General features: G+C 40.7%; 1 protein-coding gene across 1 annotated transcript in view; it reads left to right on the top strand.

Annotated features, from left to right (window-relative positions):
* The window catches only part of SERINC5 (serine incorporator 5), a 112,987-nt gene that overhangs the window by 71,178 nt on the left and 21,279 nt on the right, over nucleotides 1-20,530 (top strand). The window contains exons 3-7 of the mRNA XM_089658377.1: nucleotides 881-1,059; nucleotides 4,708-4,790; nucleotides 12,813-12,906; nucleotides 15,263-15,474; nucleotides 17,854-17,949. Coding sequence (XP_089514503.1) covers nucleotides 881-1,059; nucleotides 4,708-4,790; nucleotides 12,813-12,906; nucleotides 15,263-15,474; nucleotides 17,854-17,949 — 664 coding nt within the window. The remainder of the gene's footprint in view (nucleotides 1-880; nucleotides 1,060-4,707; nucleotides 4,791-12,812; nucleotides 12,907-15,262; nucleotides 15,475-17,853; nucleotides 17,950-20,530) is intronic.

Raw genomic sequence — 20,530 nt, 5'->3', positions numbered from 1 at the left:
TAGTGAGGGAGCACGGGAAGCTTCCCCTGCCGGCAGAACACAATGATTACTGTTGTGGGCTGTAGCCACAGGCAGTAATCGCATGCTAAAAATCCAACAGGCTGGTTGTACACAAGTTGAACAATGGATCAGCTTTGGTTCAAACAGCCTGCCCATAGATAGACTGAATCTCGGCTGGTCCCTGATAAACTGGCCAAGAACTGTGTCTGGCTGGCTTTAGTTGTGGCAGGGATGTGGCCAACACCAAAGCAGTGTTGAAGACACCAGAGCAGTGGGGATGAGAAACCTTACAGTGGACAAGGTGTGGACCATTCCATGAGGGTCTAGAAAGCCACCAGGTGATGTTGGATGTGCTGGACTCCATTAACCCTGTATTAGTTGAAATACATTTATATCAAATCAAGAGAGTCCATATTTGGATTCACCTCAGCAAGGTTGGCCTACATCAACTTACTATATCTAATAATTGATATTTGTAGCCATCAACAGAAATCTGCCCAAGCCCCTAGTCTTCTGCGTTTACGGCATTTAAACCTCTTTTTTTCTCTCAACGCTGAGCTGACAGTACTTATCTGGATACACCTCAGTGAGCTTAGCTCACCTCCTCTTGTTCTACCTAATAACTGATGTTCATAACCATCAACAGAAATCCACCTAGTTGGCTGTGGTCCTGAGGGTCAGCCATTGGGTTTACTTTGATCCCAATACTAATCTGAGATTAATTCTCAATCCTGTCTTTTTATAACAATTGTCACTACTTTGTATATAAATTACTATATTGTAAACTTTTTCAATAAAATGTACTGAACCGGAAAATACATTCATATTTTGTAAGTGCTGATTGCTGTTTTGTCTCTGACACCGATGTTTTCTGTATTAGATTCCATTTTATGGAGATATCTGTGAGCAGCTGAAGGCCGGGGATAATTGTGAGAAGCTAGTTGGATATTCGGCTGTGTACAGAGTGTGTTTCGGGATGGCTTGTTTCTTCTTTATACTCTTTATCGTGAGTATAAACATCAAAAACAGCAGAGGCTGTCGAGCTGCCGTCCACAATGGGTAAGAACATATGTGCACCTCTTAGTGTTAAGATTGCACAAAACTGTCTGTAAAAAAAATAGCTGAAAATATTTGACTTCCTTCAGCTTTTGACACCAATAAAAATGTTAGTTTCTGTGGCCATATCATTATTACATTGTTGTAGTTGGTACTCCTAGAAAATGAAAAAGAAAAGCAGGAAGCCACTCTCCATTAAAAGCCCACGTCTGCTTGTTCACGAGTCTAATGCACGAGCAATATTTCCCAGTGTTGTTTTTGGTCGTTTGGTGCTTACACATACCATAGTACAAAGCCATGGGATCTCACTCATTTACTTAAATTTTTCTTAACTGTACCATGCTGAAGAGGAGGATTGACCACAGATTAAAAAAAGTTGTCAATGCGAAAGCAATATGGAGATTTCAAAAAGAGGCTTATATCACTGAGGGGGTTTAGCTTATTGTAAAATATTGAGCATCTTATGTTGAGAGGCCTTTTTAGATTATTATTATACATGATTTTTATATTGCCAACAGTTTGTGCAGCACTTTACAAAAGATTAAGTGAGTCCTACTTGTGGGAGCTTGCAGTCTAAAAGATAAGGGAAGGTGGTATAAAAGGTAATAACTGTGATGGGTGAGCTGAAGGAGAAGTTAGAAGTTCAGTTTTGTAGGCATAGGAACGATAGGCTTCCCTGAAGAGATATGTTTTCAGAGATTTCCTAAAGGTGGACAGAGTAGGAGATAGTCGAGTCAATTAGACTAGACTAAGGAGTTTCAGAGGATGGGAGAGCTTCTGTAGAAGTCCTGAAGGTGAGCAAGGGAAGAGGTGGCAAGGAAGCTAGAGAGCAGAAGATCTTGGGAGGAGTGAAGTTGACTGTTTTATATTTTGAGATGAGGTTGGTGATGTAGTTGGAGTAGAGTTTTGGATGGCTTTGTATGTTGTTGTTAGCATTTTGAACTTTATACTTTGTACGGACAGAAGCTGGTAGAAGGATTGGCAGGGAGGGGAGACAGCAGCAGACTGGTTATAAGGTAAGTGAGTCTAGAAGCTGCATCGTGATAGACTAGAGGGCATAACCTTTGGTGTAATGGTAGGCCAACTTGAATGGAGATACAAGTAGTATTTTTAGTTCTTTAAAGCCTCATATACACTGGGTGTTTAGTTGCGGCTGGAGGGTACAGACAAATATTTAGCCCTGCTGCTTACAGCCTGTCAAACTCTGAGATTCTGGCAGCTTCTGCAACTGGATAGGGCTGCACGGTGCACACAGCAGTACTTAGTTAGGTCCATATATATTTGGACACAGGCACAATTTTAGTTTTTTTTTTGTCAGGTATTTACCAAAACATATTCAAGCTATAGTTTTATCATGGATATCGGCAGAAAGTGCACACTCTCAGGTTTAATTTAGGGTATGTACATCCAAATTGGAGGAAGGGTTTAGGAATTACAGCTCTTAAGAATAGCCATCACCCCTTTTTGAATGGACCAAAAGTAATTGGACAGTTGAATCGAAAGTTGTTTCATGGCCACGTGTGGGCTACTCCTTCGTTATTTCTTCATCAATTAAGCAGGTAAAAGGTCTAGAGTTGATTCTAAGTGTGGTATTTGCATTTGGAACTTATTGCTGTGAACTTACATCATGCATTCAAAGGAGCTGTCCATGCAAGTGAAACAGGCCAATGTAAAGCTTCAAAAACGAAACAAATCCATCAGAGAAATAGCAGCAACATTAGGAGTGGCCAAATCAACAGTTTGGTACATTCTGAGGAAAGAAGAAAGCACTGGTGAGCAACATAAAAAGGCATGGACGTCCACAGAAGACAACAGTGGTGGATGACCGCAGGATCCTCTCTATGGTAAAGAAAAACCCATTCACAACATCCAGACAAGTGGAAGGACACTCTCAAGAGAAGACTTCACGAGAGCAAATACAGAGGGTTCACCTCAAGGTGCAAACCATTCATAAGCCTGAAGAATAGAAAAGCCAGATTAGACTTTTCCAAAAAACATCTAAAAAAGCCAGACCAGTTCTGGAAAAGCATTCTTTGGAAAGCTGAAACTAAGGTTTATCTGTACAAGAAAGACAGGAAGAAAAAAGTGTGGAGAAGGCTTGGAACAGCTCATGATCAAAGGCACACAATGTAATCTGTAAAACATGGTGGAGGCAGTGTGATGGCATGGGCATGTATGGCTTCCAGTGGCACTGGGTCATTGGTGTTTATTGATGATGTGACAGAAGACAGAAGCAGCCGGATGAATTCTGCAGTGTTTAGAGAGATACTGTCAGCTCAGATTCAGCCAAATGCAGCAAAGCTGATTGGACAGCACTTCACAGTACAGATGGACAATGATCCAAAACACACTGCAAAATCAACACAGGAGCTTTAGAAGGAAAAGAAGTGGAATATTCTGCAATGTTCGAGTCAATCACCTGATCTCAACCCAATTGAGCATGCATTTCACTTGCTGAAGGCAAAACTAAAGACAGAAATAACTGTAGACTGCTGCAGTTAAAGAATCAGAAAGGAGGAAACCCAGTCTTTGGTAATGTCCATGGGTTCCAGACTTCAGGCAGTCATTGTCAGTAAAGGATTCTCAACAAAATATTAAAAATGAACATTTTATTTTTGATTATATTCATTGGTCCTATTTACATTTGAGCCCCTGAAAATGGTTGCAGTTCCTAAAATTTGTACTTGATATTTATGTTCAGCTCCTTGATTTAAAGCTGAAAGTCTGCACTTCAAATTCATTTGGATTGTTTTGTTGTGGCATACAGAGCCAAATATATGAAAATTGTGCCTGTGTCCAAATATATATGGACCTAACTGTATGTTTCGTATGAGCCCAGAACTCAGACTGCTTATGGTCCAGGCGTTATTTCTTGGGAACATACTACCCCAAGTGTATATACTGCTACACACCATTCTGCCCAGCCGAGATTCTCATAGAGTTTGACAGGCTGCCAGCAGTGGGTGTGGATGATGTGCCTGTGCCCTCCAGCTGCAGAAAAGGTCTCCAGACTTTCTGGAGTCTTGGGCACTGGGGCTAAAAACCCAGTGTGCATGAGGCCTAAAAGGTCAGTCTACTAAAAAAAAACAAAACTTGAAGATTATATTATAGATGGAGCTTAGTGGACTTTATCAGCCCCTGACTTCTTGTATGTCTCAGATACTCCAGCAGTGAGATCTCCTGGCTATAATTCCCAACTCTCTCTACCTGGATGTCCATTGTTCACCTTGTGTGTTTCTGCACTTCCTCTATAATATTAAATAAATCCGACAGGTAGATTGTGATCTCCCTATAATGTGGGAGCACTTCATAATGGCTGCAGTGCAAACCCAGCAACTGAAAAGATGAGATCTCACCAATAGACTTCTCGAGAGATTGAAGAAATGCTTATGTGGTGTAACTATAGAACATCCACCAAGAACAGAGGTATCTGTTTTAAGTAGACAAACCCTTTACCATGATGTGATCATGTATGAACAGTATTTTCATTCATCTGTAATTGATGCTGACAAGTGGCAGGATAAAAAACTTTATTGACAAAGCCCAGTGGACCCAATACTGGAGGAGTTGCGTAAGCTGAAAATGCAGCATTTTTATTTGTTTATTGACCCTGAGATGGTATGTTTATGCAGCTATATATTTCCTTTGCAGATTCTGGTTTGTCAAGTTTCTGATTCTTGTAGCAATGTGTTCTGGAGCCTTCTTCCTACCTGATCAAGATACATTCCTTCTAGGTAATTTTGTCTTTTATTGTATTTGTATTGCACTTAATTAAAAATCTGCTGCCCGTTGGACGGGTGTGGTAAATTCAAGTGTGCTAAATTGTGTAGGAATCACAAAAGATCTTATTGGTTCTCCTGAAAATTAATGGTTGTAAAGCTGCCTCTATGCATGAAGGTAAAAAAAGCTCAGTGTGCAGCTCCCCCTAATAATTACCTGAGTTCGAGCCTGATCCATCAGTGAGCACAAGAGCGTCTTCTCTCCTGGGTCTCCCTCTCATTGGCTCCCGCTGCTGTCAGTCACATCCATTGAGGAAGGAACCGTGTGAGGCAAAACCCCATTCTTTGTGTCTTATGGATACACAGAGCAGCGCTGAGGAGTGAGCATCCACGAGTGCCCCCATAGCAAGCAGCCTACTATGGGGGCACTTGGCAAGGGGAAGGAGCCCAGAGTGCCGGTAGGGGACCTGAGAAGATGAGGATCAAGGCTTCTCCATGCGAAACTCTTTTCACAGAGAATGTAAGTATAAATTTATTTTTTTAAAATTAAGCATTTAATATCACTTTATGTATAGTGCAAAAATACTACAGCATTTTGTATAGTAAAATACAGGCCATGCAGCAGATTTAGGGAATGAACACATTTCATAATTTCATTTTTGTGGACTAGATTTTTACTGTATAGGTTGCTAATTTTTAGCCCCAGTAAAAGCCCTAAAACATATTTCTAAACAGCTCATGTTTAAAGCTGAACTTCAGCCTTACCTTCATGAATGCAAAAGTAAAATAAAAGCAGATTCTAATGTCTACATTTTTTTTTACATTAGTATATGCTCTGCATTAAGATAAAAACTCACTACAATCTTTCCCACCCCCTGTCCTTAAACACGTACCTGACTCCTCTCACCAATCTAGCTCTGTCCTAGCTGCAGCATCACACTCCTCACTTACTGGTCTCATAGGAGACACTCCTCCTGCTGCTGTCAGTCAAGCTCATGTGAGGAGGAACCAGGGGTATGATTTACCTGCGCTGTGTGTGTCTATGGGTGCAAAAAGCCTTGATCTAGAATGTGCACACAAGTGCCCCCATAGCACACAGCTTGCTAAGGGGGCACTCGGGGAAGAAGGAGTGGACCGTGCTGGCAGGGGACCACCAAGAAGAGGTAAGGGATCACTCTGTGCAATATCGCTGCACAGAGAAAGTAAGTATAACCTTTTTATTTTAATGAATTTGGCCTTTAATATCACTTTAAACTTCAAATGATTCTAAAGCCAAAGTTTTTTTTTTTTTTTTTTTTATTAAAATAAGAGGTCAGCAAGCTGTGTGCTACAGGGGCATCCATGTGGGTGCACTCCTGAGTCAGGCAGTGTGCATTCATAGACACACACAGCGCAGCTCAGCCATGCCCTCCTGCTCCAACCTCACAGAATTTGACTCACAGCAGCAGGAGCCTATGGGAAAAAAGTGATAGTGGAATGTTTTTTACCTTTAATGCAGGGAATGCATTAAAATAAAAAATATTTTGCCTTTTGAACTACTTTCAGCTTTAGGACCCTTTAAATTCTGTGGAACTCTTCATACAAATGCACGGGGGGTGTGGTGCTTTTTTAAAAGTCCTGCATTCTGCTTTTTTGGTGCATGTATAAAAAGTGCACCTCTACATAGAGAGAATTGAAAACGCATCAAAAACGCACTACGGATACCTTTTTGGTGTGCTTTTTGAGTCTCATGTCCATCCTTCAAAGGTGCACGCAGGGAGTCAGGGAACCAGAAAATGTACCAAAAGCACATTAAAACCACATGTGCGTTTTTACCGCAATTCTTTTTTTAATGTGAAGGGGTCTTTAATGTGGAACTGTGTTTTGCCCAGTAAGATCATTTTCTAGTGTCAGCTGACTTCATCTCTACTTTACTGTTTGAAGAATAGAATTGTTGCCACTGGTAAGTCTTCTTTAGGTAAAAGTCAACCTTGCAATACAAGCATGGTTTGCTTATTTACTTTGGACTTTCCTATGCCAAAATTCTGCATTAAATTAGGAAGAAAAAAATTAAAATCTGTAGGGAAAAAAGTTAATAAACCTACTTACCTTACCCCTAGCTTCTGTACTGCAGGTGGTGATGTTACGCTTTGTCCAACAAGACACTGAGAAATGGCAAGAAGCCTGAATCTCACAAGAAGATGGGTCCAGCGCAGTGCATTAGCTTCTGAGCTTTGGACGTCTCTGCATTTCCCATTATCTTGCTGGAAGGAGTGAGAACACCCTGGTATAGACCCTGGAAGCTGCTGAACAAATGTAATGAATGCCTTCTCATGATGTGAACTGGACCATTAGAATTAGTATGTTTATTTACTGAATAATCCCACCTGATCACGGAATGATGATTGCTTCTACATGCTACATCTGTGGTTTACACTTTTTTTCAGTGATCAATTACAATGAAATTAGGGTTTTTTTTATTTTAAACTTCAAACTTTATCCAGTGAAGTTAATGGCCTCAGGTGATACACGGAGATGAAACACATCCTCCTACATAAGTTGTATCGGCTTATCTGTATTCTTCTTTACTCTACATCCGTCCAAAGTGCCGAATGTATACAGCTTGTCTGAGCTTCCAAAAATCCGGGGGTGGACAGCTGAAATCGCATACTGAGGAGCTCAGTGAGGAGAGCTTTGGGAGCTGATTGGAGGGACAGGACACACCCACCTTCAAACAGTTCACAGGAACAAAACTGAGGCTGTCAATCTGCTGGAGGTCCCTCCCCGTCACCATTTTTCTTTTTCTGTCAGAAGTGACTCATGCAGATATCGGAGGAACGAAGCAGCAGACAGAAATGACACTTGGTGCTCCTCATAGAGACAAGTACAAAGTATAAAAGGATATGTTTTGTTCATATTTCATGCCTCATGTTTACAACCACTTTAAAGTCTAAAGTCCCTCAATCAAATGTTTGCAAATGTCAGAGTCATGAACTTCAGTTTTGTCAGTTGGTGTGTCAGTGTAGCTGTGTTTCTATTTTTGTTGTTCGTGATTGTTGCGTTGTGGTTTCTTTCTGGTGTGTGTAAGCATTTCAGTTCCTCATTTATTCTTAAATCTGATGAAGTGATGTTGTCACAGACAACATGAGGTGCAAAATGTACTGATCAGCTGTCTGACACTGTACTTATTCCCTGAAATCAGGACAGAACATTTTGACATTTGGCAGACAAGAGAACTAAGTTTTCATTGAAAGTGTTCGTATACCTCTTTGTATACTTTAAGTTTTCTAATTTAGTTCTAAATATAAAAATGAATAATCATTCTTTTTCCACGACAGGTTTTTGTTGCAACATTAAGCCTGTGCAACAAAATTAATGCTTTAGTTAAAAAAAAAAAAAAGTCTGTTGTTTATGGTGCTGAGTAGCTGAAGCTCAAATTTCATGCTCAGCTGATCATTTTGGTCTGACTAACCAACCATCCTTTTCTGTTCTGCAAGGTGCAATATCCGGTTTCAGTTAAAGGGAAACAGTACTCAAAGGGAGAGGCTACAGCTGAGGTCTCTTCAAAATCCAGATTGTTCAGCAAACTTTTTTACCGTAGTTCAAACTTGCATCAAAAAACCTAAAAAAAAAATTAACCAAAACCCATAGTAGTTTCCCATTGAGATACAATTTCTGTCATCCATCCATGAACTACAGTACAGCCATCCTGTCAGATTTTTTTGTCATGTGTTAACTGATGGCCAATAATCATTGTGTTATGCCAGTGGGGAAGGCTTCCCACCAGCAGAACACAATAGCACTGCGGGAGCGATTCCCTCATCCACACTGACTGTGTAGATGGGGGAATCAAGCAATTTTCTTTCCTTCCACCATAGAAAAATTGCATAATCTATGGGCTACTTAACTAATGAGCCCTGCTTCAAGGGAGAATTTTACTTTCAGCTTTAAAGGAATCCTGCGCTGCAAAAAATACACAGGGCTACCTTTTCAAACCCCTGCTCCTGAAAATGCTAGTTACTTAGCTGTTGCCTTGATCCTGTGGATTAAACTTTGAGTTGCCAATCACAAATCCAGACTTTGCTGGCTACATACCTGTCTTGGGTCTGTGACTATATTGAATCAAGGCAAACCGTTTGCAAAGAAGGTATGCAATGGCAGTCTACATAATAATTACAATGTAGGTTTAAGTTAAGAACCCAGTCCTCTATAAAACAGTGTGTGAGTGATTTACATCCTGTCTTACCAGAGGAACCAAACACAATGGATGTATATTCAGAACCTGCTGTGATAGCGCCTAGAAAAGGGAATAGTCTGCCAAGTGTTATCAGCAGGACAGGAGGAATGGAGTGAGGCGCTAAGATGAATAAAGACGAAGAGGTCCCCAGGTTACATTTCTGAACCTCAAGCTTTTCCAGCTAATCCTGCATCTGAACAGAAGAATACATGACCCACCATTTTTATATATATATATATATATACACACACACACACAGGTGAAACTCAAAAATTTAGAATACCGTGCAAAAGTTCATTTATTTCAGTAATGCAACTTAAAAGGTGAAACTAATATATGAGACAGACTCATTACAATGCAAAGCAAGGTAGTTCAAGCCGTTTACTTGTGATGATTATGGCTTACAGCTCATGAAAACCCCAAATCCACAAACTCAGAAAATTAGAATATTACATGCAATCAATAAAACAAGGATTGTACATAGAACAATATCGGACCTCTGAAAAGTAGAAGCATGCATATGTACTCAGTACTTGGTTTGGGCCCCTTTTGCAGCAATTCCTGCCTCAATGTGGCGTGGCATGGAAGCTATCAGCCTGTGGCACTGCTGAGGTGTTATGGAAGACCAGGATGCTTCAATAGCGGCCTTCAGCTCTTCTGCATTGTTTGGTCTGATGTTTCTCATCTTTCTCTTGGCAATGCCCCATAGATTCTCTCTGGGGTTCAGGTCAGGCGAGTTTGCTGGCCAATCAAGCACAGTAATCCCACAGTCTTTGAACCAGGTTTTGGTGCTTTTGGCAGTGTTGGCAGGTGCCAAGTCCTGCTGGAAAATGAAGTCAGCATCCCCATAAAGCTTGTCTGCGGAAGGAAGCATGAAGTGCTCCAAAATCTCCTGGTAGACGGCTGCGTTGACCCTGGACTTAATGAAGCACAGTGGACCAACACCAGCAGATGACATAGCTCCCCAAATCAACACAGACTGTGGAAACTTCACACTGGACTTCAAGCATCTTGCAGTGTGTGCCTCTCCATTCTTCCTCCATACTCTGGGTCCTTGGTTTCCAAATGAGATGCAAAAGTTGCTCTCATCAGAAAAGAGGACTTTGGACCACTGAGCAACAGACCAGGTCTTTTTTTCTTTAGCCCAGGTAAGATGCTTCTGATGTTGTTTGTTGCTCAGGAGCGGCTTGACAAGAGGAATATAACATTTGAAGCCCATGTCCAGGATCCATCTGTGTGTGGTGGCTCTTGATGCACTGACTCCAGCCTGAGTACACTCCTTGTGAAAATCCCCAACACTTTTGAATGGCCTTTTCCTGACAATCCTCTCCAGGCTGCGGTCATCCCTGCTGCTTGTGCACCTTTTTCTTCCACACTTTTCCCTTCCACATAACTTTCTATTAATGTGCTTTGATACAGCACTTTAGGAACATCCAACTTCTTTTGCAATTACCTTTTTGAGACTTTCCCTCCTTATGGAGGGTGTCAATGATGGTTTTCTGCACAACTGTCAGCAGTCTTTCCCATGATTGTGATTCCTACTGAACCAGACTGAGAGACCATTTAAAGGCTCAGGAACTCTTTGCAGGTGGTTTGGCTTAATTAGCTGATTAGAGTGGGACACTTTGAGCCGAGAATATTGCACCTTTTCACAATATTATAATTTTCTGAGTTTGTTGATTTGGGTTTTTCATGAGCTGTAAGCCATAATCATCACAATGATGACAAATCACGGCTTGAACTATCTTGCTTTGCATGTAATGAGTCTATCTCATATATTAGTTTCACCTTTTAAGTTGCATTACTGAAATAAATGAACGTTTGCACGATCGTCTAATTTTTTGAGTTTCACCTGTATATATATATTTATCATGCAGCTTATTGCAATACTCTAATGACCATTTTAGGAAATCCCAACAAAGCAAGTACCCATGTCCTGTTGTTCCCTGCAATTGTCACCGCCTCACTACGGTGTTCAAAATCTACATTTACAAAACATAACCCACACCAGGGATTTTAGCTGTAAAATCAACTGCACTAGCATTGCGCTTTCGGTAGCGGTAATACAAAATCTAAAAACTACATTTTGAACAACAAAAGGGTTCTTTTTCAAGTGTGTGTGTGTATAATATAATTATATGTATATATATATATATATATATATATATATATATATATATATATATATATATATATATATAATTTTTTTTTAAAGGCTGCAGCACTCCAATTCTTTTTCTTTCTTTTTTTTTAACTGAATAATATTCATAATAAATATAGAATTAAAGTTTATGTTCAAGCAAACAATCTCAACATTATTGCTACAAGGAGCCAGATGCTCAGCAATTGGTCAATAGTCAGAACATTGAACACGCATGCATAGATTGAGTTCCAGAGATAGGGTTAGGGCCATGCATATTTGTTCGATATTGTGACTAATGATCAATTGCTAAGTATCTGGCTGAGATTCTGTGATTTCAATAGGTAGTATTCCCAGCCTGAGGAAGGACATGATGTTCAAAAACTTGCCTGATGATGAAACACTGATTGTGATTTGTCCGAATTTTATATATATTATATAAATTGGACTGTGGGGTGGGTCTTGCTGCTTGTGCACCTGAACAATTTATGTGTGCCGTTCCCTGAGTATTGAAATTGGATTATAAACACACACACACTTATTTTACAGCATTTCTTCACACATGCCTACAACTTTTACACAGATATATATAAAAAAAAAATTTGTGCACAGGGCTAGTTCTAAGGTGGACAAATGTTACTTTGAGGAGATTTCCTCTTATTTCCTGTTACAGCTTCTCTACAGGAGATGAGAGAAAATCTACCATTGGGACACAGACAGCAATTAGCAACCTGATAGGGATTCTAACCCTTCCCCACTCTATCCAAAACTACTTAGATGGAAAGCCATGTGTCTGTTTGGAAATGTTGCCCCCCCCCCCCCCCCCATTCTCCTATATGACCTTTCATCTCTGTTCCTGAACCTTTACATGTTTATTGATACTCATTATTAAAGATGAACTACACTGCATCTGAGCACCACAAACTAAAAACATTTTCTAATTTATTTTAAAATATTCAGAGCAAAGACCCCCCATCCATCCATGCCTCCATGCTTTATTTTGCTGAGAAACGACTTTGAAAATAACTCCCTAGTTAGCATTTTTGGCTGTGGCCATTTTGAGTAAGGGCAGATGATTTACGTAGAATTTATTTCCTGGAGTCCCCCTACCCTTAGCTCAGGCACTCAGGCAAGAGTGTGTGCTTAGCTAAAAAAAAAGCCCTTCCTCCCCTCCTGGAGACTCCTGGGATGTATGACATCATTACGGTCTAGGCCAGAAACCAGGAGGTACCTGAAGAAATGTAAAAGAATAAAATAAGTAAATACGATATACATTCCTATCTATTTACTAATGCTAGCCACATAAGAATTCAAATTGTTGATTGAGAGAGTGAAGTTCAGCTTTAAAGGTGTTTAGAAACTGTAATGAATGTTTATTAACCTATTAGGTTACACCTAAGAAGACTGGGATTTACAAATGTATGTGAAAACATATTTATGGTCTGGTCCCACCAGGGGATTTCTCAGGGTAAAGGTTTTTCAGCACACAGCTGACTTCCTGTCTGTTTTCCTGTCTTGTATACTAGTTTTGCAGATATATGAAATGGCAACTGTTTGATTTTAATGTCAGTATTGTCACAGGTGGATAAAAACTTAATCTTGTTTTATTAATATAGAATTCGGTAAGTGGTTGTATGAATCGTTCTATGGTATTAAATAATGTTTTTTTGTTTTTTTGCAGTGTGGCGCTATATTGGTGCAATATTTGCCGTTTTCTTCTTGGTTATCCAACTCACGTTACTTGTGGAATTTGCTCATAAATGGAATAACAATTGGTATGTCAGTGCCTTGAATATAAAAATATTAAATATAGTAAAGGATGACAGAGCACTGTGATTCATAGTGGCCAATTTGACGTTAGTTCAGGTGACCATAGTAGATCTGAATTAATCCAGTTTGAACAATACCTTAGTAAGAAAGCTCACTGATATCAGTTTGAGGAACAGCTGAAGCCTCAGTACTCTTAGGCTACGTTCACACTAGCGTTGTGTGCAGGCGGCAGAGAGGTGTTTGGGAAGCGTTTTTACTGCTTCCCAAACGCCTCTGCCAATTCTGCACATTACAGCACATGGTGCTGTTTTAACGGGAGCGTTTGCGTTGCGTCGCGGCAAAACAGACGCCTCTGGTCGAGTCAGGAGGCGTTGAAGCCTCCTATTCTCGTCTATGGTACCGCTCCGCAAACGCCCGGCCAGCATTTGCGGTGCGGTTGCGACGCGGTTTCGGGGCGTTTGCGGAGCGGTAACACCACTCAAACTGCATTATAGGCGTTTGTGGGGCGTTATTAGCGCTCGGCAAATGCCTAGCAACTGCAGCTAAACCGCGCATGAGGAGTTTGCTGAGCGTTTGCCGAGCGTTAAAAAACGCTCCGCAAACGCCGGACCAACGCTTGCCAAACGCTATAGGGGCGTTTGGCAAGCGTTGGTAAAACAGCCAAGTGTGAACGAGCCCTAAATGTACTCCTAATTCATGTACTTGTAACAGCAGATATGTGATATACCTTCTCTGCTGGCCTGATATAGAGACTGCATTGCCACTCAACATTCAGATCAAACTGGTATTCCAGCTATTACTTTCAGCTGCTGGTTTGAACATGATTGGTTTGCTTGGAAGAAACAAACAACCAGTTTTCAGAGATTTCAGTAAATTAATGGATTTTACCAAATGATTAAATTATATCTATAACCAAAATGGTTTCTTATACTTTGGGCTGCAGTAAGGACTTGGTAAAATCATTGTCTGTGTCGCATACGGGAGCTTGCCTTTCAATGTCTGTCCCAGAAACACAATAGAAACCAAGAAGAAATCTCACCAAAGCGAGTAGAAATCCCCACTAATGCCCTGTACACACAATGAGAATATCGGACGAACGATTGGCCGTTTTTTTTCGTCTGCTAGTCTTACATCAAAAGTGAAAAGGTTACTAAAGATATGAAAATTCCCCTATGAAAGAAAAGAATTTCGAAAGTGATGTCATGTATTGCGTTGTATTTGTATTGTATTTTCAGACGACTACTGTACTGATTAAACGAAAATCGTACGATCTGGTATTGTATGAGAAAAATTTTTGTGCTTGTCCCTTCAGATATTGTCATACGAATTGTCGTGATCGGCTCTCAAAAGCTGTGTACTAGCGATCCGATTTTCGGACGTTCGGTCCTTGTACGAAAAGTTTTGTATGATTTTCTTATAGTGTGTACGGGGCATTAGGCATCATGCACACTGAACATGTGTGTGGGGGGGGGGGGGGGGGGGTGTCTGTCGGTTTTTTGTTTTTAATTTTTTTTTTCTGCCTCTAAATGCTCCTGCATGTTAACCTATGTATCCATGCACACCTAGGTGTTTGGAGGAAAAAAGAACCAAAACACTGCCAGTGTGTCCAGGAGCAGCAGCGTTTTGGCAGAAGAAAATGCTTGTCACGTGTAAACGCATCTAAACACGCGTGTTTAGTGCTTGAGCGTTAATTCATTTCAATACTTAACATCCAAGTGCTTGACTAGCGTAAATGTGTTACACTGTTTTACTGGTGTCAATATGTGACAGGTGACAGCTGAAATATGCATCTGTAGAAAAGTTTCTAAATTCTGGAATTTTCAGGATAATATTTTTGTTGGTATACAGTTTTTTTTTTTACAAAAACAGTATTTTATTGGAAAAGGAAGTATAAAACATTATAACAAGTACATAATACAAACATTTGACATGAAAGCTATGATACAGAACAAATGAGTAGAAACAATATATTGCACAACATCCAATGTAGGAGAAGAGGAAGGGAGGAGCAAAATGATCTGCACACAGTAATCATGAAAATCAGTCCAATATTGCCACAATAGAAGCAGTGTGAGGAGAGAACCCAGAGGTGACATGAGCAGAAACCAGATATCCAGAAAAATAGAAAAGGGGAAAAAAAGGGGGGGGGGGGGAAATGGACAGAAAGGGGGGGGGGGAAAGAGCACAAGAAAGAGGGAAAAGGGGGGAAAAGAAGGGCGATGCTACCATAAGTCCCCACTCCAAAATCCCAGTAGAGAATTTGGTATACAGTTTAAATGAAAGGAATCAGGCATGAGATGCTTTATTCAGATTCGTATTTCCATTGGTCTAATTGTGGTGTTTTCTATTGTCCTCTGTCAGGCACTCAGGAACGGCACATAATAAACTTTGGTATGGGGCATTGGCGCTGGGCATTCTGTTACTGTACACCATTGCTGTGGGAGCCCTTGGCCTACTGTCATGGTTCTACACCCATCCTGAGCATTGTCTCCTCAACAAAATCCTGCTGGGCGTCAATGGTGGCCTTTGCTTACTTTTGACACTTGTGTCCATATCACCATGTGTACTTAAACGTAAGTATTACTTGGCTAAGCAAACCCTTTGTGTACTATTCTGGGGTGCATATTAAGGTGATTCACACATTAAAATCTGATTGTACAATCCCCATTAGGGTGACCACAAACTTCTAAATCCAATTTGCATTATCTGTACAATCTCCATTACCAACAACTATGTAGTGTGAGTCCATGCAAGTTACATCACATCAGGTAATTTCTCACACTACATAGTTGGTAAATCTAAAGGAAATTATATTGTCTAATTGTACTGGTTATGGTTAACTTGAGGGAATAAATGATCCTAAAAACCTCTCTCTCATTCCACTATAATCCAAGAGAATGTAAACCCATCCACCTTCTGTATAGTTTCTCTATAGACTAAGACGGGCCATACAGGTTGCTACAGCCACAGGTTGAAGGAAAGAACCACACTCGATTCCCCCATCAATACAGTCAATGTGGATGGTGGAATCCCTTCTGCAGCACTATTGTGTTCTGTGGGCGGGGAGCACAGGGAGCCTTCCTCACTGGTAGAGTACAATGGTCACAGCAGGCGGCCATAGCTGCCAGCAGTGATCAAGTGAAAAAAACTTGACTTCAGTACAATCAGCCTGCCCATGGATGGATCAAAATTCATCCAGTTCAGCCGGTCAAATTTTGATCCATCTATGGCCAGATTAACCTCCCTGACGGTATTCCCGAATGTAGCTCAGGGTAAAGTTTCAGTACCAAAAGCGGTAACCCCGAGCTACACTCGGGCTCACCATGTGGTGCTGCTCTGGTATCTGTTCTTCACTTACCTTGTCCTGCGCTCCCGCAATGTCCCTCCTGCAGTGTCCCTGGCAGTGTAATCCGGCGGATGCCGGCATCTGTCATCTGGGTTCCGTCCCCTGCGAGCATCGGGACGTACGGGGGACGGAACTGGCGGGAAATTTGAAAATGACAAAAAGTGACATCATTATTATTATACAGTATTTATTATGCGCCCATAGTTTGCTCAGTGCTGTACATTACAAAGGGGGAGAGAACATGTGACAGAACAATACCAATACAATGCAAAACATGACATTCACTAAATACACTAAAATCACATAGTAAAACATTGCTGTATCAAACATTGCTGTATCAAACATTGCTCTATTTCAAATTTCAGTGTTTTTGGTTTGATTATATTATTGAATTAAATTTATTATTATATTATTTTTTATGATTATTTATTAAATTATAATTTATGATTTCGTGTTTCAAATTTTATCCTACCCGGGATGTTTACTAGACTCTTGTTCAGACAGATTTCAGTGAGTTATTCCTAAAAATTACAGGCCTACAATAAAAAAAATACATATTTCCATGCAAAAAATGTACCGCTTTGAGCACAGAAATATGGACATAATCAGATCGCTAGGGAGCTTAAAGAGGGCTGCATAGATCTCAGTCTGATTTACCAACAACTAGTGCAATCGCCTACCTAAGCAAACTGTTCAATGTATCTGATTAGGTAGTAACCCACATTAAATACTGTAGCTGTTGGTAAATCTAGGAGAATGAGCAGTCTAGTTGTAACATGTGCGGCCACCTTTTGGATTTAGCAACAACTATGTAGTTTGAGGTCCAACCTAACCAGATATAAATTGATTGGATGGTTTAGGCAGGTATTTGCATTACATGGTGGTTTGTAAATTTTACACTTGCTACATACTTTACAATGATTTGATTGTCAGTTACCTTCAGATATTGCAGATAATATGACTGCATGACTTGGTTCAAACTAAATGTATTTTTAAGGTAACCCTCATATTACATAATTTTATATAGATTGTATAATGATTGTACAATTAGATCGTAATGCCATGCTTCAGGGGGATTGCCACAGTGATTGTACAGTAAAATTGTCATGTGTGTGGTCAGCTTTAGAGTCTGTATATTCTAAGTCAGATTTAAATTAGCATAGAATAGCAGCCTCCAGTGAGTACACATGAATACTGGAGTTCCTGCATGTTACCTATGGTACCTATTACCTATGGAAACATAGCAACTGGGGAAGAAATCAGCCAAGGCTTTACCTGTGTTATAGGGGTCCTACTAACCTTTCGGGGTTTAGTCACACCATTAAACTTTTTACTTTTACACAAGAAACCACTGAGAACTGCTTAGTGCCAATAAAACACATTAAAGTGTACTGAGATGCATTTTCAAAATGCACAGATGTGAATTCTTAACTCTTGCAATCAGTAGCACCCCTTGGTTACCATATTTCAGTTTTATTTCCTTGTATAATATAACATGCTATCTATAAAAAAAGACTGGTTTTCTTTGTTATGGAAAAGCCTTAGTTTTGGTATTCCTACTTATTGATACATATCTTACAATTTTTCTTTTTTTATTCATTATAAGAAAACCCACAGTCTGGATTGCTGCAGTCAGGTATGATCAGCTGCTATGTGATGTACCTGACCTTCTCTTCTTTGTCCAACAAGCCGCCAGAGACAAGTAAGTGTTCCATCAGGTCTTCAATCATACAACTTTCTGCTAGATTTTCATCTACACTGGGCAGGGAGCGTTGGGAATTTTTGTACACTGGCTTTGGAAATTTTTGGACAGTTACACAATTTTCATGATTTTGAGTTTGTCTGCTTCTATAATGGATTGGAAATAAAGCGATCAAGATTTGATTGGAGTGTGGACTAAACTTTAGTTAAAAAGAGTATAAAGGATATATTGTATGGGCCAAATTGCTTATACCTAGTCTCATCTTCAGAGGCTCAAATGTAATTTGGCAAACTAACATAATCAAAAATATGATTGTTTTTGATACTTTGTTGAGAATTCTTAGCAGTCAACTGCTGCCTGAGGTCTAGAACAGGGGTCCCCAAACTTTCAAAACAAAGGGCCAAATTACTGTCCTTCAGACTTTAGGGGTGCTGAACTGTGGCCATTTGGAGTAGTAAAGGTGGGAAACAACACTGACACCATCTTTGGTGGAAAGAATTGTGCCCCATCATTGTTGGTGTCATTGGGAGGAATTGTGCCCCATCATTGATGTCAGTGGGCCCCATTGTTGTCAGTGGGAGGAACTGTGCCCCTTCATTGGTGTTTCTGGGGGGCATTATGCCCCATTGTTGGTATCAGTGGATGAAATAGTACTCCAAAGGCTGGATAAAAGCAAGCAAATGGCTACAGTTTGGAGACCACTGGTCTAGAACATGGGCATCACCAAATACTGGGTGTTCTTCGAACTGATGCTTTGCCAGGCATTTACTGTATATATTTCTATTAAGCATCTTTCATAATTGCAGTACTGCTTGGTGCCCTCTGAAAACCTATCTACAGTGGATCACTTTTCATACGGCAGTATAGCAGCAGCTGACAAGCATTCAGGAGGAGCTACTGCCACCTTTTTGAGCGTGCGTTTTTGTTTTGGTTTTTTTTTGTTTTTCTTTTCTTTTTTCAATTGTCAAAGGGCAGTGTTCTGCTCATGTCCATGTCCACAGCGCTGTCCAGCTGTATTATTACAATTCACGTTGGGGGGGGGGGGGGGGAACCACAGCTAAGTGGCCTGTTTTTACCTAAGGGCTCTTCCACACAGATGTTGAAAATTGACACCTATCAGTGCCACTTAAAATTGTTAACTTAGGGAGCAGATGGAAGTGTACACACTGCCGTGGTAAAGCTCATTCACAATAGCAGTTGGGAAATGGTAAAACCCCACCTTTTGAGCTGTGTTTTTACTGACCCCCAAGCGCTCCCCCTTTAGCTGCAGAGGCAGTGCTCCAGGGTGCACACATTCCGAAGCAGGAATTGTACTTTGTCACTTTTGGAGGGTGCTACTTCCTACTGAACACAACTTATTCAGGTGAATAGAGCTGCTCTGCAACTGCCCCACAACAGTATGCAATGCAGTGTTTTTGGTGCCCTAGTGTGAGATTCAAGGCGTTAAAGCAGGTGGTGTGGAGACCTTACATAACTTCCTCACTGCCTGTCAAATGCTCTCTGAAGGCAAAATTTGGGAGCATTAATTGTGCCCATTTAATCGACATGAATGGGACTGTATGCACAGGGATGCACTGAACACCCGTGCATCCTTGTGCAGGTAAATACATCCGTTGCACTAGTGTATGCAATAGTACGCTTTTGTGAACGAGGTCGTAGACAGTTGAAGCTTTATTGAAAGTCTTTTCATTTTTGAACTTCTCGTTGCTTTTTATTTTGTAGGCAGTGGTCACCTGGACAAATCTTCTTAGTGGGGGCACAGACAGCAATGAAAATCTGTCAAGGGCTCTAATCCTTCTATGATAAATATAGATGCAGCGCTAAGACAAAATATCAGGGTATGTCACTATAACACACAATAAGCAAGAGACATGTATAAATAAGATCAGATAAACGGTAAATGGATATCAAGTGACAAAGTGCAAATAAATGTCCACAGTAAAGTGCTACTGAGGTGACAATTGTGAGCACACAATGGTGCTGATTTATCTGTATATTGATCTATATTGTATAAGTGGCCACAAATTGTAAACAGTGAAGATCCAGAATGGTCTCAGGTAAGTGCTCCAAACAAATAATCATCCAGGTGATGTGCCGTGAATATGTTAAGATTACGCACTCAGCAGATGCGTAATCAAAGTATGCATTTGTATGTATATTAGCCGGAGGTCCCCTTAAGGATATGAACAGCCAGGTCTGGTCAGAGAGCTCCCTTCCCCTGGGTCATCTGCCGCCCCTCAGCCGTCCTCCAGAATGGGCTCTGTGATTATATCAGCTTGTGCTGCTACTAGAAAGAAGCTGGGGGCTGAGCTGGGAAGCAGAAAGTTCAGGGTCTGGAGGAGGACCAGAGGAGGGCTGAAGTCAGCTGCTAGAGTTTTCTAAATGCTGAGACCAGGGGAGGATGAGACAAGAGGGTGCTGTGGTTGCACAGAGAGGTGCAGGATCTGTAGAAGAATTTCTGTTTTCAACTTTGTTGCCGACTGCTGAGATGAGTGGGTGCAGAAATGAGCCTCTCCACAGTCGTACAAAGAAGTGCAGGATCTGGCAGAGGAGGTCTGAGTTCAGCCAGCTGCTAGCACAT

This window comes from Staurois parvus, unplaced genomic scaffold (genome assembly GCF_062004578.1).
Source record: "Staurois parvus isolate SC_StPar_1 unplaced genomic scaffold, SC_StPar_1.0 ptg001065l, whole genome shotgun sequence".
In the NCBI taxonomy this organism is placed as follows: domain Eukaryota; kingdom Metazoa; phylum Chordata; class Amphibia; order Anura; family Ranidae; genus Staurois; species Staurois parvus.
The sequence above is the reverse complement of the archived record's forward strand: the minus strand, read 5'-3'. Positions and strand labels throughout refer to the sequence as shown.